The 27,225-nt window shown below is 39.7% G+C and overlaps 2 protein-coding genes across 3 annotated transcripts; one reads left to right on the forward strand and one right to left on the reverse strand.

The window, feature by feature from the left end:
• The first annotated feature begins 649 nt into the window (after positions 1-649).
• Positions 650-4,979, forward strand: LOC141598548 (uncharacterized). Of its 2 annotated transcripts, XM_074418228.1 has the most exons (8): positions 651-1,054; positions 3,211-3,259; positions 3,345-3,447; positions 3,557-3,652; positions 3,745-3,819; positions 4,221-4,290; positions 4,484-4,536; positions 4,612-4,979. In XM_074418228.1, exons 1-7 carry the CDS (start codon positions 698-700, stop codon positions 4,526-4,528), a joined length of 795 nt encoding a protein of 264 aa, XP_074274329.1. In that variant the 5' UTR covers positions 651-697; the 3' UTR covers positions 4,529-4,536; positions 4,612-4,979. The 2 variants fall into 2 exon arrangements, with proteins under 2 accessions (XP_074274323.1, XP_074274329.1); XM_074418222.1 differs by lacking the exon at positions 4,484-4,536 and having other exon boundaries at positions 650-1,054.
• A 1,030-nt stretch (positions 4,980-6,009) lies between these two features.
• LOC141637927 (uncharacterized) lies at positions 6,010-8,395 on the reverse strand. Its single transcript, XM_074447378.1, has 2 exons — positions 8,066-8,395; positions 6,010-7,287 (listed from the first exon to the last, which is right to left on the reverse strand). The coding sequence occupies exons 1-2, from the start codon at positions 8,393-8,395 to the stop codon at positions 6,010-6,012; spliced, it is 1,608 nt and encodes a 535-aa protein (XP_074303479.1).
• Positions 8,396-27,225: the final 18,830 nt, after the last annotated feature.

Raw genomic sequence — 27,225 nt, forward strand, 5'->3', positions numbered from 1 at the left:
TCTTATTTGCTAGGCATACAGGGAATTATATATTTGTTTTCCTCTTTTATTTTCCATCCAAACAATATCTTAAGTAAAACATTATGTTGTTCTTCACCATATCTCAAAATATTATTTATTATCTAAACAATCTCTTAAGCAAAACATTATGGTGTTTATTATACTTTATTTTTTTTGTATAAATCATCTGATTTAGTATGGATTCGAGCCGGATAAAATCCAGTAAGTGGATTATACATCTGTTGTAATACATCAGACGATATAGTTTTTGAGCATTAAGATAAAGTTTTTGAGTGTTAATTTAAAAAATTTGAGTTTCATTATAAAGTTTTTAAGTTTATTTACTTAAAAATTAATTTCACAAAGTTACATTATAACTCAAAGAAATTACATATAAGTTCAGAAAAATTTGATTTTTGACGTCATAAAACTAAAATGTAATTTATAAACTTTATAGAACTAAAAAAAAAAAATACACAAAAATTCATTAAGTATGAGGTAGTACATCTTATGTACTACAATCCTTTTCTCGATAAAATCCCTAGAACACTAAAGCTCTAACTGATGACTTTTAATATTGCTGCATTTTCCGGGTTCGGACACGAGATCGTTGATTAAGGTAGATTTAGATGGGTATATTAATTTGGGAGGTGGCATACGTTTAGAGCGCACACGCCCCCCAAAAAAAAGACGGCAAATGAGAGCAGCAGCCCTTAGATTGGCCCAACTCCTGAGTCCATACCGTCTACAAACACACACCTTAACCACTTACCAGAGTTACAACTCAACTCCTTCACTCCTCCGTTCCACACCTTCCTCCACCACTACCTCTCCCCTCCTCCGCCGCCGTACTCCAATATCCTCTTACCTCCGTACGCTTATATCGCTAATTAGGGTTTCCGCCATGTCTACCACCTCCGATGATAACGGCTCCTCCGATGATGACGTCTCCGCCGATCAACTTGTCGACTTCGTTTTATCTCCTACCTGCTCCCTTAAACTTCAGAAAGGCGATATTACTCTTTGGTCCGTTGACGGCTCCTCCGACGCCATTGTTCGTCTCTTTCCTCTCTTTCTTTTATGTTTCTGGCTTGTTATTAAAGATACCAATTCTTAGTGTTATTGTCAATTGTTTGTTCTTCGTCAATTAGTGCCGTTAATGCAATGTTATTGTAAACTATTGACTGGGACGGAGGGAGTATATGCGATTCCGTTTTGCGATCAAGTGTGGCTCGATTTTCGTAATGTTAGCATGTCCAAGAGTAGAATTACAGACATTTTGTGGAATTGTGAACTGTTGTTTAAGATTATTACTCCCTCTGTCCTGGGTTGTCCTTTTTCATTTTTGGTGTCTTAGTCATTTGTTGTCCTTACTATTTTAAGAATGAATTTGATGAGTAATTTGATCATTCACACTCAATTTATTCCACTTGTCATTTAGTAATTGGCCTAATTCTCTTTCCTTGGCCTTTGTGCCAAAACCAAAGGACAACAAATGACCGGGACGGAGGGAGTATGTTAAAACTCGAGGGATTCGTGACACTAGCTTCTACACTTGCATGTATTTGCAATTTTGCATGTATGCAACATGCTCTTCTAATGGTTTATGTTGTTATCTTTTTAGAATGGGAACCAAAAACGTTTCCCTGGGATTCTTCCATGTACAAATACAGAACCAAATAACTAGATAGATTCTTCGAATCTTCATTTCTAGAAGGATCATCTAGAAGGCAAATTGTTTGGAGTTGAATGTATTCATGTAAAAAAGTCGTTTTTAAATAAAGCGTGATTGGGTAAAAGGATATAGAGTGTAAATGAATAAAAGGATATCCTTTAAGATAGATGAACATAATGTTCCACAGACATTGATACTAAGGTTAAGGTGTGATTGTTTTATCATCTATGGTAGAGGAGAGCATCCGACGTCCTCTAAAGTCTGAAATAACCAAATACTCCCTCTGTCCCAGTCATTTGTTGTCCTATTCCATATTGAGGTGTCTTAGTCAATTATTGTCCTTTGTATTTTAAGAATGAACTTGATGAGCAAATTGATCGTTCACACTCAATTTGTTCCACTTGTCATTTAGTAATTGGCCCCCTCCCCTTTACTTGGTCTCTGTGCCAAAATAAAAGGACAACAATTGACCGGGACGGAGGGAATATGATGTTTGGAATAGTTTAGTATTAAGATGACAATATGCAATCTTCGGCATGTTGCATTCATAACCTAGGTAGTTTGTCCTATGTGGTTCACTTATCTTTCCCCAAGTCCCCATCTTGTTTCAAAGGTCTTTGGCGTGACTTTGTAAGTTGATGACTACATGTGTTAGGTTATACTGTGTTTTTGTAAGGCGTTTGTTTTGGTATGGTTATGTTGGCTCATTGTTAATTTATTTTAGCTTGTATGTTGGAAATAATAAGATCAAAGCGTCTTGCTTATGACGGACACTATCCGTTACAAGCTGAAGACGGATAGTGCCCCTCTCACAATAAGGCAAGTTGAAGGGCAAGTGTGGGGGAAATGGAGCACCCTATGGATAGTGCTACTTGCATATTATGAGAGGCGTACTATCCGTCTTGAGTTTGTGACGGATAGTGCCCGTCTTCAATGAGAATTTGTGTACTAAGATTGTTCTTTTGTGGAGAGTTCTCTTATACTTCAATTAATATTTCCCACTGCTACTTAACCTGTGTTTATCTCTTCAGTGAGTATGAGTTGTCATATTTGGGCTTTGCCAGCTTTCTAGAATGGAAGTATAGATATCCTGCAAGGTAATTAGGTAAAGGAGCGTGATGCTACAGAGACTTTGTATTCTGAGTAATTATGCGATTCTGAACCCTTTATATAAGTTGGATATGATCCCCCCATCAAAAAAATCCTGGACTGTGACTATAAACCATTTCCATGGTTTCGGCATTCAATGTATTCCTTAGGATGTTGGTTGAGGTGTCTCCTTAGGATATTGGTTGAGGATGTTGGTTGAGATTCAAAAAAATCCTGGACAAGTTACTCGAGTTGCACTTAGATCGGTTGAGGTGTCTTTACTCGAGTAACTTGTCCAGGATATTGGTGAATCTCCTTAGGATGTTGGTTGAGGTGTCTTTACTTTTAGGTCAGTTAAGGCAGTGATTTATAGAGGATATGTTGACAGTGATCCGGTGACTTGTCTGCATTTGCTTGCACAGTTAATAAGTAATGTGATTTTGTAGGTTAATGCTGCCAACGAGAGAATGCTGGGTGGTGGTGGTGTAGATGGAGGTATTTCTTTTTAGATGCGATTCATACATTATTCAGGAGCCAAGTCTTGCAATATGCTCACAAATTTGCATATTATTTTCTTCAGCCATACATAGAGCTGCTGGTCCAGAACTCAAAGAAGCATGTTATGAAGTGCCACAAGTGCTTCCTGGTGTTCGCTGTCCTGTTGGAGAAGCCAGGATTACGCCGTAGGTGTTTAGCTTTAATAACGTTAGCTTTGTGAAAACAAGATTTGCCCTTTTGTTGGATGCTTAGTTATTTCTTTTTTAATATACTGACATATACAACACCATGCAGTGGTTTTAGATTACCTGCATCACATGTAATCCATACTGTTGGACCCATATATGACGAGGACGAGAATCCAGAGGCCTTGTTGGAGAGTGCTTACAGGTGAGCTCTTTTTCTTTAGTTCATAATTTCTTTTCACGCTTAATTGTATCTTCTGACTTCTGAGACAAGTTTTCATCTTGAATGTGTTTTAGGAATACATTGACTCTCGCAAAAGAAAACAATATACAGTACGTGGCGTTCCCTGCCATATCTTGTGGTATTTATGGGTAAGGTGTTTTAAATTGAACCCAATTTTAGTTTGTTCTTACTTATATTGGTAAACACAATAAAGCTTTCTTCCAACTCGTCAGAATTTCTTTCCCGCAAAATGGGATGTATGAATTGTTTGACCTCTCACCCTCATTGTAGGCATTGAGCTTGACAAGCCATGAATTCCTGTACTAGTTTCTAGGCAAAAATGCCTAGAAACTGAACTGAATGTATTGCTTTTGTTTTCTCAAAGTTTCTGCAATTGTTTGTTGAAATGAAAATTGTTACTCGTTATTTAGTCATTATTTATTCGCATTTCAATATGTGATTCATCGTTATATCAAATGTTGATTATCAATGCATAGATCAGAGTGAATGTTAATATATGCTGTGTTGGAAACATTTCTATATTTTACAGATATCCTTTTGATGAAGCTGCCAATATAGCTATCTCCACAATTAAGGAATTCAGCAACGACTTCAAAGAGGTGCCCTTTTTTTGGTTTTCTAGGGGGGGTTACTGCCCTGTTTCCTTTACCGTTCCTTGTTATTATCGATATCCATCAATCCACTTACATTATAAACTTCTTTAATAATGATGAAGTGTAAAGTACATCATGTCTGAAAGGGATGACTATACAGTTTGCCATCTCTCAGATCTTTCTATTTCACTGATGACAGATTTCAATGGTTTTGAGTGACGCCAACTTAACTAATAGGTTTTAAAGTAGAAGGTACAACTTTTGAAGTTTTGCCAATACCCAACCCAATAAAACAACTTATGAAGCTGAACTTGATTTCGATTTCAGGTACATTTTGTTCTGTTCTCGGACGATATATATGATGTTTGGCTGGAGAAAGCTAGTGAAGCGTTGGAGAGGAAAGTTGAGTCCACTCCACCTAACACTTGTGGTTAACAAACTGTACTGAATGTATTGCTCCACAATTTAGTCTCGGGTTGATGTGGAATTGCTGATACATGGATTAGCATCAGCACTTGTGAAATTTTCTTGTTTGGCTTATTAGCCGTTTCTGTCCGAAATACTCCAGATTAATGGCAATATTGCTCTAGCTTATCTACTGAAGTGCTTGTATCTTAATTAGAGACTATTCTTATTATTTTACTTGATCTTATATAGGCGCTGTTTGGTAAACAGCATATTGGCCAATTTTTAGCATATTCAAGGGTTTTAGCATGTTTGACCAATCAATATGCTAATTTTAGTGTTTGGTAAACGATACATCTAAATAAAGCAAAGATATTTGGGGTCAATATCTTTTTACCCCAAAGATATTGGTTAGCATATTGTAAAATAGGAAATTTTTCTCCATTTTACAAAGAAACGTAACAATCTACTGATCGTAATCTGCCAATTACCAAACACAAATTAATTATGCTAATTATAATATGTTAGTCAAACCTTCTGATAAAATCTGTCATTTATAATCTGCTTTTGCAATCTGCTTATGCTGAAATTAATCCGCTGTTTACCAAACAGGGTCATACTCTGAAGTGGAAAGGCTTTGATGTTGGGAATTTTAGGATAAGGCTTTGATGTTGGGAATTTTAGGATTAAGGCTTTGATGTTGCTGTTGGGAATTTACAGTGCCACGGTCTGCCATATTCGAGTGCAACACAATGTTTAGCAATAACATCCTATGGTTTGTGGAACTGACCATTTTTGAAATAATGGTCAAAAATAAAATATTTGTCGTTTTGGGTCGGTTTTGAAAATATTTGTCAAAATGGTGTCCACGTAGGCTCGAGATTTCTAGACCTGAAACACGTCACTACTAATGGCGTGTTTTGTGAAGGAAACACGCCATTAGTAGTGGCGTGTCTTTACAACAATTTTTTTCCTCAACAGACGGAACTTTAAAAAAAAAAAAAAAAAAAAATTATAAAAGACACGCCATTAGGGGTGGTGTGTTTCCCCTCCGAAACCCGCAATTCCCAATGGCGTGTTTGTTTTAGTCCATTTTTTAATGAAGTTTCTTTCCGTACTCATTATAAACACGCCATTGGTAGTGGTGTGTTTTAGGTCCAGAAATCCCGAGACTACGTGGACACCATTTTGACAAATATTTTCAAAACCGACCCAAAACGACAAATATTTTATTTTTGAGCATTATTCATATCTTATACCAAAACTAATTGGTCAGTTCATTTTTTTTTTTTTTTTTTTGACAGCAACAAATAGCATAGCTTACAAAAGAGCTTCTTGAGCAAGATTATGAGTTATCCTATTCACCCCCCTAGGACAGTAACTAAGAAAGCAACAATGAAAATGAGACGCAATAGACTTTAAATCATGGATAATGCCCTTAACAGATGCATTTGCCTTCTCCGCTCCAACAACCTGCATAACCAAGATAAGACAATCCGTAACTAGTCTAACATGAAGGTAGCCTTCGTCCAAGGCCCATTTGAGTGCCATGACATGCAGGGCAGACGAGGCAAACGAGCGAGCGTGAGCAGTATTCCTTAAGGTCTCATTACCATCAAACAAGCACCACCCCATGCCAGAACTTCTATCGGCCCTCCCGGCAGCATCACACTTGATAGTGCAAACATTATCGCACCCAGCTCCACCAACAATCCAACAGGGGAAGGAGTTTCTAATTCTCTTAGCTAAACCAAAAACAGGAGAGGAATCCAACATAGATGCTCTAAGGAGGCTAACATCCTTACTGCTCACTGCCTCATTCATACACTGAATGTCATCAAGAATAAAATTGAGAGCACTCAAAGGCCAAGGGCGACGATTTTTGAAGACCATCTCATTCCTACAACACCAGATTTTCCAAAGGGTAGCAATAAGGGGAAAGAGGAGGGAGTTGGGATCTGGGCCAATTAAGAAATAAGTAACCCAATTTATGACCCAAACCCTAGCATCAATGTCCACCCCTCCCGTGATTCTAAGTCCTAAAGGACAGCCAAACCATAAAGCCTTTGCAAAGCTACAATCTCTAAAGAGGTGAGAAATATATTCCACACAAGGAGATGATTCATCACAAAGAGAATAGAAGGAGCGCCAATCCATTTTTCGTTTGAGAAATTCAGAGCCCACTGGAAGGGCATTAGCCATAAATTTCCATAGAAACACCTTTAGTTTGTTAGAAATAGGCAACTTCCAGAGCTTTGATTTGCAGAAGGTCACAATTGGTGCAGACATTCTAAAGCGATCAGCATTTGAGGTAGGTCCATTAGATAAGGCCATAGCGGCAACATAGTATCCCGACTTGATTGTGAAAACACCATGTTTAGAAAATTTCCAGTAGAAGGAGTCATCCGAGGGTTGACACGGGATATAAGTTGCGAGAATTTTCTTTGTAACTTCCTCACCCGGATCGAAACCAAGAGAGGAGAGATCCCATCTCCTATGATTATCATGAAAATCACCAACCAATAGCGTGAAATCAGTAGGAGCATCAATAAAATTCCCACAAAGATCATGAAGAATATAGCCCTCAATCCATTTACTCTTCCAAGCATTAAGCCGAGAAGATTATCCAATAGTCCAAGCAATATTGTTGTAGATAAGATCAGAGCCCCAAACAAGGCTTTTTAGAGCCCATGACGATGCTTGAGGAGCCTTCCAACGGTTCTGAAATAAAATATCATCTTGAACACCATGCTTGGGGCCAATAACTTTGCTAATAAGGCTTCCCGGAACACATAAGATTCTCCAAGCAAACTTGGCCAAAAGAGCTTGGTTAAAACATCCAATATTGCGAAGTCCAAGACCCCCTTCTCCCACAGGCCTACTAAGGAATTTTTTACTACACCAATAAATGGACTTATTTGTTCTAGTACCACTCCACCAAAAATGCACCATCAAGGACTGAAGCTTTGATGTTACACTTACCGGTATGCGAAATACCGATAGAGAAAAAAGAGATAGTGAAGAGAGAACGGAACGAATAAGAGTCAATTTACCAGCCGAGGATAGAAGAATGTTATTCTAGGAGGATAGTCTTCGTTTAGTCTTGTCAACAAGAAATTTAAATAAATCCCTCTTAGAAGACCCAATACTTGTTGGTAAGCCAAGATAGTTGTCAAGATCATGCTTGAGAGCAAATTTAAACTCAGTCAAACACTTCTTAACCGTCATAAGTGGGCAATTTGGACTGAAAAGTAAAGAGGACTTCTCTTTATTAAGGCATTGCCCAGAGGCAACACAGTATTCATCGATTATGTTCATAAGTAAGTCCAAATCCCCAAAGTCACCTCGAATAAAGAAGAGGGAATCATCCGCAAACAATAAAGTGGGAGATTTTCGGCCCATTCTTGCAAATTTTGATACCCTTAATGAGATTGCCATCCTGAGCATAGAGAATCATTTGGGATAGAACTTCCGTACAAAGCGTGAATATATAAGGGGATAAAGGATCACCTTGTCTAATTCCACAGCGAGGTTCAACTTTTTCCATAGGAGCACCATTCAACAGAATTTCATAAGAAACAGATTCAATAGTGCTCATAATAAGTTGGACCATAGATCCCGGCAAATTTAAGTAAGAGAGCAGCCCTCTTATAAAATTCCAGTTCAACCTATCATAGGCTTTACTCATATCAGCCTTTAAAGCCATCATACCCTACTTGACATAACTCCTATGATTTATGATATGAAGTATTTCTTTAGCGATAACGATATTATCTGCAATGCTTCTATTAGGGACAAAAGCACTTTGAAATGGACTAACCAGATCATCCATAACTCTTTTTAATCTATTAGCAATACATTTAGTGACAACTTTCATAATAACATTGCAGAGGCTAATCGGCCTAAAATCACCAACTCTCTCCGGACAATCATTTTTTGGAATAAGAACAATAAAGGTTTTATTGAAGTCCTGAAGCATAGTACCCGAATTTAGAATATTGAGAGATCCTTTAATAACATCATTCTTAACAATAGACCAATACTTCTGGTAAAAAGCCGCCGGAATACCGTCAGGACCCGGGGATTTTAGAGGTCCCAATTGGAACACGGCCGCACGAACTTCATTTTTCGAATAAACACGACCTAACATGGCTCTCTCTTCCATGCCCACTTTACGCTTAAGATTATCAAATAAGTAACCGTACTTATTTAAGTAATCTTCAAAACACTCAGGCTCAGAATCAGAATTAAAAATAGTGGAAAAGTGTTTAAGAAACAAACCACCAATCTCCTTCATATCAAAAGTCCATTCATTAGACTCCTTCTTAATACCCAAGATAAGATTAGCACCAAATCGTCCTTTAACCCAATTGAAAAAATACTTTGTGCACGTGTCACCCTCACAATTCCATTTCAATTTCGTACGTTGACGCCAATAAGTGCCGGCAGCAAGGGAGAATTCCATAAGCTTTTTGTGACATGCTTCATAATTAACAGTATCACCACCCTTCTCAATATCCAGGAGATAGGACTCAAGATCCTGATCAAAGGCACTCCACTTTAGTCCTCGTTCATCTTTTTTATTACAAGCCCAAACTCTGAAAGCGTTATTTATACGACGTAATTTTGCCAAAAGGATATGAGAAGCATCACTCTTATCCTTTCTTTCCCACCTTTCTTTAACCAGACCACTGCATTCGGCATGATCAAAACACCAAGTCTCTAGCCTATAAACTTTCTTCTTAGTATTGAGAACCATATTTGTATCAAGGATTATAGGCGCGTGATCCGATATCCCGTAAGCTTTAACTATTTGGAAATGTTAAAATATACTCCTTAGATTCCGGTAATTTGTTTACCATTTATTTTGGCACAAATACCAAGGAAAAAGTAGGGGGCTAATGATTAGACTAGTTTAGATCTCGCGCAATGCATGCGCGGTATATATAGGGTTGTTATTTTTAGCGTGTTTTAGTTATAGCCTTATAGATTAAATCGACACGTTATTAATTTTCATATTTCACGCCTAAGTATTTTGATTGGAGGAAACAAAAAAAAGTAAATGTGTCCATTAATAATGTCTATTTATAAATTTTCTGGAAAAAAAATTCATCATATATATAAGCTAATAATATGAGCTTATAGTTTTATTTTCTACAGGTAATGCGCTCAATCATTAATAATAGCTCTAAAAGAAAAATTTTAACAATATATAATTTATGGGTATATCAAATTTATTTTATTTTAGTCAATAGTTATATTTTAAAGTTTAATAACAAAATTATACTTTGATGAAAAGAAAATATGATAAAAAAAAACGGAATTTATTTTCGCAGTACACATTTACTCATCTCAGTACTTTTTGCACCTTATTTTCCATTTGTATACCCTAGTCAGAAAAAAGCTCTAACCCTAAATCCCTCGGCCAGTAACTATGAAATGTTGTGCCAAATCAATCAAAATTGTCAATTCTAGATGATAGCTTGAATATAGCACAACTAATTAATACGTTAATTATGATCTATTAATCAAGTCAATTTTATTTCTGATTTTTATTTAGAAAATTTACTTTTAATTAGGCTTTGTGGTAATTTAGGGTTGTTGGGTAGAAGTGGGTCAGCGACAACAGCGGTGGACCCGGTGGTGGCCTAACGACAAGGGTAGCACAAGGGGACGACGATACCTAGATAAGCACGAGGTAGCGTTAAGTGGGTTTCTTATAGGATATGGTGGGCCGGTGATTGTCGGGCGGATAAGGTGGCAAGGCTGCTGGTGATTATGTGGGGGACGGGGGACGAGTAGCTTTAGGATGGACGGGTGCTGGTTTAATGGCGGGTGGAGTAATGGTTGAGAGGTAGGAGATTGTTGGGGTAGTAGGCCGCGTAGTACTGATGGTGTACTACATTGTTTCAGTAATTTTCATTCTTTTGTTTCAAAAAAGTTAATATTATCAACGTAACTTCTTCTCATTGTCGTTGATAACGGTGGTACAAGGGTGGTTGACGCTGGTGGTTGATGACAGTGGTATAAGCTTTGTGAAATTAGAGGGGAATGAATGTTTGAAATTAGAGAGAATATATTAGAGAGAGGTTAGAGAGGGAGAGTGGTAGGAGAAATGAGAGGGGTATAACTGTCAACAACGTACTGAGAAGAGTAAAATGCGTAATGCGAAAATCAACACCCTAAAAAAATAATGGTTTAATGGAACAGAATCAATCTTATTTGTTTCCTTAATTAAGGAAGTGCTTTTGGAGGGAAAATATTTCATAATCCCAATTCTTTAGTATAAGGGGGATGACAAATGGACGGACCAAATTGAGTGTGAACAGTGAAGGATCAAATTGTGCATCAAATGCATTCCTAAATTAGAAAGGTGAACAATTGACTAAGACACCCAAAATAAAATAGGTAAACAAATGATCGGGGCGGAAGGAGTAATATGTTAATCTAGTTAGGGTTAGAAGGTAAAAGCCGCTTCCATTCCATTCCACACGAGCATTTTATGTAAGAAATGAGAGTATAAATTGTTCACATGAACAGTTGTTTGAGTGTGGTGTTCATGTCACTCAAAAGGTCAAAATAGGCTGAGCCAACGACCTGTTTTTTTTATAGGTGCTCAGTAAGGATTGATTTCTGAGTTTGTAAGTCATAGAAAAACTAATTCAAGTTCATATTGCACCGAAAAGAAGAAAGTCTCAAGTTAGATCGTATAACGAAGCTTGGTTTGAGGCTCATTTATAGGGCATGCAAAAATGTGAAGTAGTTCTTACCTTGTTTCAAGTTTTCTTGAATGGCTCGGAAATCTAAATTGAGAGTTCTATATTTATGGCTGGCCGATATGTGGTTGACCGGTTTGATGACGTTGTTGACAAAAAGCCTTTCAAGTGTTTGATTTGTAAAAGCGATTACGATGCGTATGGTGGTGTTGTAGATCATTCCAGGGTTCACAGGAAAAAGAAATGGATATGCGCAAATAAACATTATACTCAAGTTGTGAATCAATCTGAGATCGGACATGAGTGTTTGAGGCTGGAAACTCGTGAGGCTGTTGACAATGCTCACTACAAGAAAAACTAAAACAGGCGACCGAAATTTGGCGACTGATACAGGTAGTCGCCAAATTGGCGACTGATTTACAATTTGGCGACTGAAATCAGTCGCTAATTTGGCGACTAAATTTTTTAAAAAGGGAATCTAATTTGGCGACTGATATGTCAGATTTGGCGACGGATTTTAATGTAGTCGCCAATTTGGCGACTGAAAATCAGTCGCCAAATCAAAATTCAGTCGCCAATTTTTTTTTATACAAACCAGACCCCCCTCTCTCCTACTTTACTCTTTCGAAACCAAAAAACAAAAAAAAAAAGGCGATTGCTACGACGACGACGAACGGCGACGAGACTACACTACCACCACCACTTCCACCGCCATTTCCACCGCCACCTCCACCCTCTTTAATTAGGTTAGTTTTTTTTTGTTTAATTTCAGTTTAATTAGTTTAATTTGTTAGATTAATTTGTAGTTAGTTTGATTAATTTGTGGTTAGTTTGTTAGATTTATTTGTAGTTAGTATGTTAGATTAATTTGTAGTTAGATTTAGTTTAATTTGTGTTTGAATTAAAAGGGAATGATTAAGAGATTTGTCTTTAGGTTTAGGGTTATTGGGGGGGGGGGGGGGGTTCGGCCGTGGGTGGGTGGGTCGTGGGGTGGCCTTGGGTGGGTCGTGGGTGGTGTATGGTGTTGGGTAGCTAAGTGAAATCGTCTCATTATCATTAGTATTAAGCTAAGTGGAACCGTCTTAATTAATAATATTATTATTATTATTACTAAGTTAAGTGAAATCGTCGTATTATTATTAATATTAAGCTAAGTGAAACCGTCTTTTGGATTAATGGAATTAGCTAAGTGGAACCGTCTTTTGGATTAAGAGAAATTAGCTATTAGCTAAGTGGAACCTTCTTTAGGACTTGATTTTGATAAATTTAGTTTGATAATTCATGTTATTGATGAATTGAGGTTGAATAACCTTGTTTTTTTGTTTTTTCTTCTCTTTTCAGGGTTGTCACCGCTTGCTGCTAGACACCACCGTGCGTCTGTGAGTCGCTTGTTGCTTCTTGTTTTCTTTTCATTTTTGCTTTTACTTGATTAGGTAACCTCCTCTTACCAATTACCTTTTAAATTTACTAATTTTAGTTCAAATTATGGTACGGACTTTAGAATAGAAACCTTTATTATGTGGTTGAATTGTGCTATTGATTGACTTAATTAATTTAGTACTTGATTATGATGTGGAAGAGAGACTGCCGGGGGAGGATGAGGCGGAGGGGGAGGAGAGAAGGGAAGAAGAGGAGGAGAGGAGGGGGAAGAGGAGGTGAGGAGGAGAAGGGAGGAGGAGAAAAGGAGGAGGAAGGACGAGGGGTTTGGAGAGGAAGATGATTATGATGATGACGATGACGATGATGAGGATGAGGATGAGGATGAGGATGAGGATGAGGATGAGGGGTTTGGAGATGAAGATGATTAAATTGGTATAATTTTGTATTCTTCAAGAGTAAATTATTAAAATTTAGAAGTCTGTATAATTTTCATTTATCATTATTTGTGTTAATTTTTATTTGTATTACTGCAGATGGCTGGAGCAGGTCGAGGTAGGAAGCGTGGAGGCGGCTCGGGTTACGGACGAGTACGCGTGCGGAGGAGGAGGAGAAGTTTGTGCAGGAGGATCCGATGCAGACAGACGGTGACGGTAACGGTGAGGAGACTGACGCTACCGACGAGCCAGTACGGGTGCTGATACGGTACACTTCGGATCATCGGATGATTTTTGAGCCGGCGGGATTATGGTAAGTTTTATTCTTTATTAGTCTACTATTTTTTTTTTTTTTTTTTTTTTTGTAAAATAATAATTGTTTCTAATTTTACATGTTCAAAATAAATGCAGGTTTATGGACGATTGCGTGATACGAGGTGTCACGAAAAGCACGAAGAGTAATTTCGTGGGTCCAATTCCTACATCGTGGACACAAGCTTCTAATGCACAAAAAGAGGCGTGGTTCAATAACTTTCGGGTATATATTTTCCGTAATTCTTTGTTTTAGAAACCAAATAATTAATTTTGATAATTTTTTTAAGAACCAAGGTTATACTTTTATTTTATACTAATATGAAATTTTGTCGCTTTTTTTTTTGTAGCTATCATTTGCTTGGTCACCGTCTCAAGAACAGAATGTCCGTAGCATGTACAATGACGTTGGTACTCGACGATATCGGGACGTGATTTGGAAGACGATCAGGCGCCCGAAGGAACCAGAGCACATGAAAGGTATTTAATTAACTTGTTTTGTTATTTGTATTAATTAGCATATACTCTCTTAATTATATTATAAATAATATCAGTAACTTATTAGTTATGATTTCATATGTGTAATTGCAGGTGACAAGTATGAAGGCTTAATAAAGCATACCAAAAGTGAAGCTTTTCAGAAGAAGTCTAAGCAAGCATCCCTCAACAAAAAAGGAGGAAAGAAAGATGTCGTGAACGAGCCTACTCATTTCGCGGGTTCACGATCGTTCTGGGATAGTGTATTGGGTGTAAGTTTGTCTATTATTTCACACTTTTTTTGGTTTTCAATGCAACATGTTTATTTTATGTTAGATTTTTTGTTGATTTTCTAACATGTATGTTTTTTTTTTCATTCAGAAAGGAAAGAAGAAGTCAAAGCCGATTGCGACGGTACCGAAACTGTTTCTGGACACGCATTACAGGGTTGACCACAAAGGGGTTAGAAGTTGGACTAAGCCAAAAGACAAACAATTATATGTAAGTTTTCCCTAACACTTAATTTTTGTTAATTTATTCTCTTTTAAAATGTCGTATATAAGGTGGTTACCATATTAACTTACAACCATTTGTTTAATATTGTAGGAAGCATTTGAACAAGAAATGGCCGCCAATCCAGAAAAACCGGATAATGACATATGGTATGAGTTGGTGAATGGCTTCAAGAAAGGGCACGTGTATGGCAACGGAAGTTCAACACCGGCTTTCTATGAGAAAACGCGTAGGAGATCGACTTCAACAATTCCCAGCAACATGTATCAATCGGGAATTATTAGTCAACTCCAAGCTCAGGTAAGAGAGCGTGATGAACGTGATGCCAAACGTGATGAAGAATTCCGCCAAATGAAGAAAAGAATGAAAATGTTTGAGAATTGGTGGCAAGGTTGTAACCCCGGACCTACACCCATCTACGATCCAAATGATCCGCATGGTCCACATGGGGGGAGTGGAGCCGGTGTTGGCTTCCAAATAAGATGATTTTAGCATGTAAGCTTGTAAAACTTGAACTTTAGACTTGAACATTAGAATAGCTTAGCTTGTAAAACTTTCATTTTCAATATATGAAATGAAGTTTGAGAAAATGGGAGGTGTTGGGTTGAAATGTATGGTGTTGTGTGTGTTGAAATTTGGGATGTATGGTGTTGTGGAACATCGGTTTGTATGCAGGTTGTAAATATTTGGCTAGTAATGTAAACGAAAAAAACCACCAAAACATACAGTGGCTTTGGCGACTGAAAAGGGATTTGGCGACTGAATTTCCGTCGCCAAATTGGCAACTGATTTATGGTAGTCGCCAAAATGGCGACTGAAAATCAGTCGCCAAATCCCTTTTCAGTCGCCAAAGTTTCTCAGTGAAACTGGCTACGTCACCCAAATTTGGCGACTAATACCAAAATTAGCGACTGAAATTCAGTCGCCAAATTGGTGACTACCTCAAATCAGTCGCCAATAAGGCGACTACCATTTTAGTCGCCATTTTAGTCATTTGGCGACTGATTTTTCAGTCGCCAAATTTGGCGACCGACTTTAGTCGCCAAAGTTAGAAAAGGCGACTAAGGTCCGCGACTGACGTTTGGCGACTGATTTCAGTCGCCAAAATCAGTCGTCTGTTTTAATTCTTTTTGTAGTGGTTGCTGCTAGGCTCGTTGATGGGCTTACCAGAGGTCAAATGAGGAAGACGTGTTGCCGCTATTGAGGCACAATTTTGGTTAATCGTTCTGTTTGATTTTGCTAAGATCTTTAATTTCCACAAATTTCATGTTTTTTGAAAACAAATACACAAACTTTTGACATTCTGTTGGGCTTGCTTTTAAAGCTTGGATCATTTGTGTATTCACATGAATGGTGTAGATGAGTTAAATAGCCTGGGCCAACGACATGTTTTTCTAGGTGCTTAGTAAGGTTAGAATTCTAACTTTTGTAAGTCACTAGTTGGTTGAACGGCGCGCGGTAGTCTAATCGTTTGTGTTTCAAATTCGTAGTAGAGAATCTTGATTTGATTTGGTTTCTATACATTTTGAGTGGCGTTCAATATAACAACACTTTTTGCTTAAATGGTTAATTGTTAAAGAACACAATTACATGGAATACATAAGACATTAGTATTATATTGTACTTTGCGAAGTAACGTAAACATCATATCTCCTCCTCCCCTTCATTCTCATACTAATCGCTTTTTTCCCCTTGGTCCTCCTTAATCCTCCTCTTCCTTCTCCTTTTCCCCAACCTTCGTCACCCACTACTTCGTCATTCTCTTTATCTCTCTCTTTTCTCTTCAATGTTGTCACATCCTAAACCACCTTCTCTTCTTCAACCTCGTAGTCCTCCTTCCCTTTCCCATTTCTCCTTCTCTATGTCTTCCTTCTTCCCTTTCCCATCCCTCCTCCCTTATACCTACTATATTCCTTTATCCTCCTCTTATATATCCTCCATTTCCTCTTCTCTTCCTGCTTCTCTCATATTACTCCTCTCCTTTTTACTCCTCCACGCACATTTTCCCCTATCTCCTCCCCCTTCCCACCTCTTTTCCTTTCCTCTTATCATTCACATATTTAGATTTCCTTCTCTCTACCCCCTATTCTTCCCCCCTTACTCTCTTTATGGACATCCATCTCTTTCCCTTTCCCCTCATCCGCATTATCCTCCTTCCTCTTCCCCTCCTACTATTTGTCCTCATGCCCTTATCCTTACCCCCTTCCTCCTTTTCTACCATATTCCTCTCCCTTTCCTCCACGTCCGCCTCTTACCCTCTCTCCTTTCTCTTTACCATTGCCGCCTCATCCTCCTCCGCCTTTTTATCAGCATTGTTATCCCCTTTATTGTTCCCCCCCCCTTTTACTACCGTGACTCCTTGCCTTCTCTTGTGTTTCCTTCGTCATTTTTCCTATGCTTCTTCCAAGAAAATGACATTTTGATCAAGATTGTCTCGACTAACTGATACATTAGTGAACTATCTTGGTCTGTAGGCTGCATATATTCTTGTTCCTCCTCCCTTCCTCGTATCACAGTTGGTTGCATCGTGCGCAAAAGCGTGCAGTCCCCCCAAGATATTTTAACCTTCAGCCCGTCTCATTGAAGCCGGCCACTATCCGTTACAATCTGAAGACCGATAGTGATCCTCTCATAAAATGCAAGTGTGTGGGCAAATGTGGGTATCCATTTTCCCCCACTTGCACTATCCATTTGCATTTTGTGAGAGGGATACTATCCGTTTTCACCTTGTGACGGATAGTGTCTGTCTTTAATGAGAATTTGTGTTTAATCTTTGACGTTTCATGTATGCTAACGTATTTTTATTTGGTTCGGCTGTCTGTACATGTTGAGTGTCGATCACAATGAAACTCTTGTTGTTATATTGTTTTTATGGTTGAATTGATTGCAAATAAAATGACAATCCTTCATAAATATTTCGTCTTTAACTTTGCTAAGACCATGAATATCTGAATATAACTACGCCTTTTACTTAGATTATAAATTGTTAAAAAACACAATTACATGGAATAGATAAAACATTAGTATCTACACACACCGCCCAAATAAATATTCTTTAACACGGTTTGTAGACACACGGATATTCTTTAACACGAATTTTCAGAAAGTTCTAAACAATTTCTTTCAAAACGTAGGTTAATTTACATACACCGCCAAATAAACTTGTTTTAGATACACAATTTAGTACAAAGCGTTGTTTCTCAATGAAAATGTACAATAAGTTTAGAATATTGTATTTTTTTAGTCATGTTTATTTATAATTTTTTTATTCTTCGTTATAATAACTTCCTTTCCTACTACTACTTTTCCCATTTTCCCTCATATTATCCCTCCTTATCTTGCCACAAATACTATCCTACAACCAGTTGTATAGTAGTATTGTACAACAGCCTCAAAGTTATTGAGCTCTTACACAAAGTTATTGAGCTATTTTACGAAGTTATTGAGCTTAATAATTATTCTGTTAAGCTCAATAACTTTGTATCATAACTCGATAATTTTGTTAGTAGAGCTCGATAACTTTATAACAAAGTTCAACTACATTGAATAAGTTGTATAATACATTAACTGCTTATTTTCCCTTCCCCTCCTTCTCAATTCCCTTTCATTTTATTGTTCGCATCCTTCTATTTCCCTTTCCCCTACCTTATCTTCTTTGTCATCATTCTCTTTATCGACTTCTACCCTTTTTCTCATCCTCATCCGCATCCTCCTTCTTTTTCTCTTCTTACTGCTTGTCCTCATCCTCTTACCCCCATCTTGCCCCCGCCCCATCCTCTTTATTGTCCTCGTGTTCTTTAATTCCCCTCTTATCATTTACCTCGTCCTTTTTCCTATTCATGGCCTCCTCCCATTTTTATTTCTCTATCTTCCCGCCTCCTCTTGTGTCTCCTCCAGTTCCCTTATGCATCTTTCAAGAAATTGATATCGTAATTATGATTGTCTCTATCAATACATTAACGAAAAGAAAGTTCAATAAATTTAGTAAAAACTATTTTTTTAAGTCAAGTTTTCTAATATTTTTTTTAGTTTTCATTATAATAATTTCTCTTCCAACTACTACCATTCCTCCTCTCCTTTATCTACTCCTTCTCTCCCCCTCTTCTTTATCTTCAAATTTTTCTCTCCATTTCCTTTTTAACGTCGTCGCGTACTCAACCACCTTATCATCATCCTCCCTTTTCAGCTTCATGGTCCCTACCCTTTCATATATACCCTCGCCCTCTTACATATCCTCCAGTTCCTCGACTTTCTCTCATATTACTCATCCTCCCATTTGTCCTTGAATTATTTATCCCTATCTTCCTTTCTCCTCTTTCTCCTCTTCATCCCTTCCTATTTCCCTGGCAAGAAAGCTTTCAGTAAAGTTTTGGTTTAGTTACTCGTCTTATTGTTCACATCTTTCCATTTCCCTCGCCCCATCCCTACCTCTTCTACTTATATCCCTTCATTCTCTTTCCCAACGTCAGCCCTTTCCCTCGCTCTTTCCCAACCTTTATCCTTTTATTACAAACGGTTTAAAAATAACAAATTAGTGAAATATAAATTCAGATTTAAGAACTTATATATAACAATGGAGTACTGAAAGGCATCAATGGTAGATTATAGATTTATAGCATATAACATAGTTATGGAGTAACTAATATATGTAGTGTAGTAGATTTAGTCAAAAGGATAATTTCACCTTACGGTATAATAACACCCTAATATAGTTATCGCCACTATTTTTCGTAACGATGTAACAGAAATAGTTATGGCTATTGGTTTTCACAATCGAGTTCTTGTCTCAACAACCGATAAGAATTATTTAGTACCTAGATCATTGTAGCAAACAAAATGATAATGTGACCATATAAACAAGAACTTATGATAATGTGGCCATATAAACAAGAACTTATAAAAAATTATCTGTATACTCGATTGATACGAAAAATAGTTTATATCTTAACCAAGCTACGTACGTTATGTAGCACACATTTAGGCTTACAAGGGTGTAATAGGGGTAAGCCTTCAGTTGTCATTTTGGCAAGAGGCTACTCCATGGACTTAAATCAATGACCTCACAGTCACAAAGCAACACCTTAATCGGTGCGCAAAGGCTCCCATTCTCAACATTTAATCTAAATGGAAACAAAAACAGTGACTCCAGAGTCAAGCCTCACATAGATGAGCCAACCGAAGTAGTATTTTTCCGTTGTCCAGTTCTTGAAGTGGTTAGAAAAAATTATAGCGAGCCACCAAATGCAAAGTTTAGAACAATTTGTAAAATATGGTACTGCTTTAGAAAGCACTCAAAACTTGCCTACAATGTAATTATAACAACATTATCAGAAAGGCTGTAGGAAGCAGTTACTAAAACACTGGTACATGAGAACTACTTCAGTCATCATGCATTATCCTGAAAAGTGCTAACAGAGAAAAACAGTTGTTACATAAATTATAAGAAAGCTCTTGAATTCGTATGAATTTTGGTGCCTTCATTTTTCATCACTTGCAAAAGCTAAGATAAGTGGGGAGTAAATCTCGTTGCCAAAAGTTCTTCACCAACTGTATGATCAATCTCCTGGCCAAATTGTTAAGGAGTAATAGCTGCTCCAAAAAGTCTCCCCTACAATTGAGCTACCAACGCACTCGAGTTCCTATAAAAGTGAGATTAAGAGTAAGAAAAAAAAGGGTCTAATTAGTAGCAGTTCAATCCTCATGACATAAATAGGACCAACTGAACCATCTTCAATATATAAAACACGTGCTGCTCTAATCGTACATATAAGGGTGATTCCACAAACAACTACTCAATGATATATGGAGTAAATGTCAAGCTCTACTTTTTCATAAAAGACCAGATAGCATGAACCAGACTTCATTTTGTGAGAAACGGGGACAAGCGTTTGCATTTTGTATGGAGTCGCCACCAATTTTTATGGGAAATTGGAACCGTTCGAATACCTCGTGTCATGTCAAGACACAAAGTAGTGACATGAACACTAAGCAATCGTTACCCTTAGCATTCTATGTCTAGAATGACTCTCGTGGATGCCAATGAACACGGGTGCTCACGGAGATCTGGAGTAAGGGGTGAGGGTACGTATTAGGAAGCTCTTTTGATCGAACACCTAATCCCGCCCGCCTCGATAGCGGCCTCTACTAATGATTAGGGAAGTTATTCGTACTTGATATATCGTCGGCTATAATGCATGCAATGCAACATCCATAGATTAATCCTAACATGTGAAGATTAGACTAAGTCGGTAGACAAGTAATTAGGCATACAATTGGGTCGAAGTTAGATTTAAGGTTGATTACATGTGAAAAAATACAAGGAATAAAACAATAAAGATTATAATGATAGAAAAATTACAATAATGAAAATTACAATAATTACAACGGAATAGGCGATTTATGTCGAAAACACCTTTAAAACGGATAATTTGAGAAAAAGGAATAAAAGAATGAAAAAACAAACGAACACGAATTAGCGTGATATTATAGATAATAGTTAAATAATTACGAAAGCTAATTAAACTAGGTCAAGGCGAAACGGAGTTCGTGACGAGCTCAACTGGAACAAGCGCAGTGAATGCGCTCTGGAAGAGGCGCAGCGAGATCTTTGCGTCTGTTCCAAGGGTGAGTTCTGGCTGTGAAGCCGGAACTGCAAATCGTTAATATTAATTGTTAATTTTGATGGATCGATTGATGATATTACTCGGATAAAAGTGATTTAATGGATTATTTACATATGAAGGGGTCATAAAAGCAGTAAAATATGAATGAGACGGATGCTAATGAATTAATTACATGAAGGGACGATGTTAATGAATGAGATCAATAAACAACTAAACAAACTAATTAATTGATTAGACTAAACATGATGAATATGACGAATTAACAATGAATAGGGATGCAAATATACCAAAGATAAATTCCAGAAACTCAACATTGACGAAATTGAATCTCTAAAACTCGGATTGAATATTAATGACGAAAACCCGCAAATATTGATTACTTGAGATTTAAGTCGGATTTATGACAATTAAAACACGAACATGATGATGATTAAATATATATATGATTATTAAACTATCATGCGAACGAATTAACGAAATACATACGAAACAAATAAGAAAGACGAATTACGAGGACGAGGAAGAAGAAAAAGAAGCGAGAATCTGCGCGGCCTCACGAAGAGGCGCAGGCGAATCGCGCTCCTTCAAGAGGCGCGGCGATTCTTTGCGTCTTTTCTCGACGCTCATCTCTTTGAAAATCCGCGCAAAAACAGGTTTTAAAGCATATTTTTAGAAATCGGTTTTAATTAGATGTTTTCGACATAAACCTTACAATTGATACGATAAAGTAAATACAATAAATAAAGAGAATTATACACCCTCAGACGTACATGTTGACGAAACGAGATGAACTAAGATATCGACTAGTGAATGCTCGACGCGAATGCAAAGAGAGTGCCCTCGTAAGAGGAAAACGATTGATTAATTAAGTTGATTGAGTGTAGTTGGTCAAATTGGTCGGTCATGCAACGGAGAGGCTGGTACCCGGAAAGATCCGAGCTTACGTGGTCGGAAGTCCAAGCACGTAGGCGCCAATTAGTAAGAACGAAGTCTAGAATGCAAAGGGAGAAGAGAAGGGCGGACACTCGCGTGAGAAATATGAGGAGCGAAGGCTCCTATTTATACTAATCACGTGACGGAATAGGGTTTCGGAGACTCTTTGGAAGTGAATCTCGGAAAGATATAAAAAAGATACGTAAATCATGCAAAGAAGGGCACGGGAAGAGGCGCAGCGACCCATGCGTCCCTTGGAAGAGGCGCAAGACTGCTGCGTCTATTCCCGGAGGTTTCCTCCTGCTGAAGAAAGATTTCCGCGTTTGAGTTATGGTAGGACGGAAATAATTCGATTATCTTGTGAATATTACGGGATATTATTTGCCAAAAGATAAAATTTGTGAAATATGGAATAGAAATATCTGGAACATTCCGAACATTCGACTCGGGATTTAACGGTTGTCGAAAAATGGAGACGGTTTTTGACCGGACTCAAATGTACTCTAATTATCGCCAAAACGACCGTATCCGGACGTAGATGACAACTAAGAGGTTGACATTAATATTTGAGCAATCACTTGACGATAAACTTACGAATGTCACAAATCGTTCCGCGTACCAAACATGCGGCCCAATCATCACCGGGTGGTTTGCGGGAGGTGCGAAAACGAGGTGTCTCTGAGCCCCCACTTTGACTGAGGCTTGGACAAGGCGAAAGTCAAAGTATAGCCATCAGGTCAATCGAAGATTACAACCTGACGACTATGGCGACGCGAGGCGGCTCAAGGGGTCTGAGCCGAGGACCTATCGTCGGGAACATTTTAGAGTCCGTCGACTATCGGGGAGGGTCGTTTAAAGTCCATTAGACTACGTAAGGAAGCTCGCCAGCCATAAGAAGAAACCATACCTGAGACTTCTTCTCGAGATGCTTTCGGAAATGCGTAGGAGCTAAGGTTGAGCGTGGGAGCTAAGGGTAAGACCTAAAGGGTATATAAGGATTGTGCTAGGGTATGGGGCCCTAGAGGAAAGCATTGACGGGAAGGAGGCCCAACAATAAGATCAACTTAAGGGTGGCTAAGGTTTGGGTATAGAAACTTCTGGAGAACGACACCCTGTCGAACTCCGCGGGGAAACACAAAATATGGTGAAAGCAGCAGGACGTCGGTAGAAACTGCTGGGGAATCCGCTTGCGTCGGTCTCAAGCGAACTCTGGCAAAACTTGAGGTTGAATCTGCTTGCGTCGGTCTCAAGCGAACTCTTGTTGGGAATATATTGACGACTAGGAACATCTTGATCGTCGTGACAGAAATCCTGAGTGAGCAGTACTGCAAAATACTACTGCGTCGGATAAAATAATTTTGAGCAATACTGCAAAATACTGCTGCGCGGATAAAATGATTTGAGCAATACTGCAAAATACTGCTGCGCGGACAAAATGCGGACCGGAACGAAAGAAAATCATCGAAACGGGCCAAAAGAATATAATAGCGTTGAAGAAGAGGCGCACAAAAGATGGGCCCACAAATAACGAACCCATAACGAATTTTTGAAAATTCGTATGGAGGGAACGTGAGGAAGAGGCGTAGCAAGAGCTGCGTCGCTTGGAAGAGGCGCAGCGCCTGCTGCGTCCTTTCCCCAATTTGGCTATTTCCGCGTAAAAACGCGAAATCAGAAGGGTTTTATTCATTATTTCGAAACACATTTCCTTCAATTTCTCTCTCAAATATTCACCATTTCCGTCGAGGTTTGATTCAAAAGCTTGCTTGAAATATGACTAATCGAGGTATGTGTCTTAATCTTGCATTAATCATCTACATTTGTCGAATTTTAAGCCGCGAGATTTAGGGTTTTCGACCCTTTTGATCGAAAATTTGGGGCTTTTCCCCCAAATGGATTTGCTTTGCCAAATTGATGCTAGAAATGGATAGTAGGCAATGTTAGGAACATAACCATGTATTTGCTTTGAATTTTCATCGAGTTTTGAGCCCTTGAGCGAATTTTGAGACGGTTTTACAGCTGAACCGTAAATTGCTTCGAAAATAGCCTTAGGATTACCCATTGGCGGTGAAATTTGATATTTGGGACCCTTGGATGATGGGTAAACTTTCTGCCATCTCGAAATTTTAGTTTGTGACAGCTTTTTCAGGACGCCTTTCTAGGGCATAATCGCCGTTATAACGAAATGCTGCCGAATTTTCGACTCGAACCCGGAACTAGGCTTTGACTTGGACTTGACTTTGACCCAATTTATCACATGAGCGATTGGATTGGCGGAAATATGGCCAAAGATGGCCAGAAAGGGCAGTTTTCAGGGCTTTGGAGGCTCGAAAACTCCTTAACAAAGGCTTGTCGTCATGTGACGCGGCCTAAATTTACTTTAATGTGCAGGTGATGAGGCTTCTACTTCTGGGAGGACTCCCATGGAGATAGACGTCATTACGGTTGAGGAGGCTTTAGAGCAGGCCCTCACCGCTGCGGTGATGGCTACTGGAGACGAGGCTCACGAGGAGGAGGCCGTCGAGGAGGAGGAGGAGGAGGAGGCCCCGAGACGGGCCAACGTCAGGCGAGGAGGTCGTCAGCTGAGGGGAGCTCCCACGTGGGCTGAGACCTGGGAGAGTAGGCACCTTGTGTGGGCTGCAGAGGGTCACCTGTCCTACAGGACGGTGAAGAGCTTGGTAAATAAGAATTCACTACTCATTACCTATTCTCTTTCGTTCTTTTTGTCCAAACTTCTTGCAAATTTCCATTCAAAACTAAAGATAGCTTTGTTTCAAATCATAATAGGAGGCCGGGAACATCAGGTCGTTCTCGGGTTATACGACAGCGATGGAGCACTACGAGCGGCTGTCCGCGGAGGAGAGGGCCATGATCGAGCGCGGAGCGTTCGGTCCTCTGTTCGTGTCCGGAGGGACATCGTGAAGAGGAAGTTGCGGGCCAACCTTAGCCTGGTCCGTGCTTTCTTGGATCGATTCTGGGATACGACTTCCACGTTTCACCTGCCTTTTGGTGAGGTGGGAGTTACTCGGAGGATTACGGCATGATTTACGTGCCGTGTGGGGACCGAGGAGATGGTGTGGCCTGAGACTGCTATGAGAGCGGATTCGGCCGAGGCGAGGAGGTTGATCGGTGGAGCTTGCCGCCGAAGGTGTTGCGATCTTAGGGCTTGGTACCCAGTACATACGTCCGAGACTACTTTGCGGGAAGACCCGGCGTTGGTGACGATCGATGGGAGGGAGACTGCTCCTCCTCCTTGTACAAACGAGAGAGCTCGTCGTGGCTTTGGTGGTTCTTGTCTTCGATTTACCTCGGAGACAAGGGCGAGAGGCTATCGACGAAGCTTCTTCCCTTTCTTTCTGACCTGAGTTCCCTAGGGCGTTGGGACTGGGTCACTGCTGGTTTTGCGGTCCTCATCCGCTTCATGAGGGCCATGGTTCGTCCGGAGTTGATGGAGAAGGGGACTTCTCCTGGCGCTGTCGGACCTGGACTACTGTTGGAGGTATGAACCTTCCTTTAGCCCAAAGCAAATTCTTTTCTTTGTTGAATCACGAAAGATCGTCATTGATTATTTTGTTTTATAGTCATGGGTGTACTCTTACTTCCCGAGTCTCGCGCCCAAGAGGACAGAGCCGCTGGAGAAGGCCTATCCCGTGGTGAGGGATTGGGTGATGTGCCGGACGAAGAGCAAGCGCTCTTCTCACAATGTGTACCGGCGGGATGTGAACGCTCTTCAGCTGAGCAGCGTGAGTATCCCACTCGTATTTATATTTCTTGTCCTTTGCTTCCACTCGATCATAGGAATGACTTTTTGCCTTAACTTATTGCAGTGGGTGCCCAGACCTTGGGCGGAGTATGCTGGAGCGCCTCCTTTTGTCGCTGAGGTCCTTCGACCTAGGAGCTCGAGTCGGCTGCTGTTGTGGACGTCGATGGGTCCTGTGTGGTATCTGGGCGAGCGTTTGGCTCGTCAGTGCTCTCGGGGCGCGTTGACGGTTCCTATTGACCCTCCGAGGACGATGTTCAGGGAGCCTTCTGAGGCTGAGAGGGAGGCGGACCTGGCTGGTGCCAGTGGCGACGACCTTCTTCTGCCTGGCGAGGACTACTCGGCGTTCCTTTACGGGAGGTTGGCGTACTGGCCAGTAGTGGTGAGGATCCTTTATTTTCTTGATTTCGATTTCGGGAATTACGATGAAAGATCATCGATTGATGAGAGCTATTTGTCTTTGCAGGAGGTTGAGGCGGCGGGCATCGAGCCCCCAGTGTACCCCGAGACCCTCGAGTACACTGACGCGACTGGGAGGACGACGCTCTCCGAGTTGCGTGACTTTGACGTGGCCGTGACGGATGCTGGCCTAGACGACTGGCAGCATCTGATTCGGAGGGTGAGCCTCCAGCTTATATACCTTTCGTGTAAGAACACATTCGATTAAACTTGTTCGCCTTACTGAGACTTTCTTTTGAAATGCAGGTCGCGCCATCTCGGTTCGTGGCACTTTGGAGGGTGGCCAACCGGCTACGAGCTACCGCCATCGAGGCACTCGTCGGTGGTCGGGGTCGTCAGTGCACGAACCTCGTTTGATTTCTTTTGATTTTTGATTTTCAATTTTGTTTGAGTTGATTGACATGAGCCAATTTCTTGTTTACGGGTGACCGCGAGCCGGGAGCGAGAGTTGGCCCAGTCTCGGGAGGAGACGGCTCGCTTGTCGAGGGAGCTCGAGTTTCGGGATGCCGAGATTGCTGCTCTTATGGCGAGGGTTGCTGAGTTGGAGGGTGCCAGCAGATGAGTTAACGTAGTTTTGTAGACTTGTACATCTGATTTTGAATGTTTTTGGACTTGTTTGGGGCGTAAGCCCCCAGTTTGCTTGTACATTGGACTTGGTTCGGGGCGCAAGCCCCCAGTTTGCTTGTACATTTGTATGTATGATGGCCTGAGTGCCTTTGCTGTTGGGTTGTGTTGCTTGTACCTGCAGGTTAGCTCTTGAACAGGTTTTGGTAGACAACGGTTTACGCCGTCATGCTGCCGAAATTCACATAGAAATCACGCAAAACATACATTTTGTGCACATATGGTCTTAATTAGCGCAAAAAATTTGACCCAAAAGGACAAAAATGCAAAAAAAAGTCGGAAATGACCGGTTGTCGGAAGTGACCGGA

Source organism: Silene latifolia, chromosome 1 (genome assembly GCF_048544455.1).
Source record: "Silene latifolia isolate original U9 population chromosome 1, ASM4854445v1, whole genome shotgun sequence".
NCBI classification, from domain to species: domain Eukaryota; kingdom Viridiplantae; phylum Streptophyta; class Magnoliopsida; order Caryophyllales; family Caryophyllaceae; genus Silene; species Silene latifolia.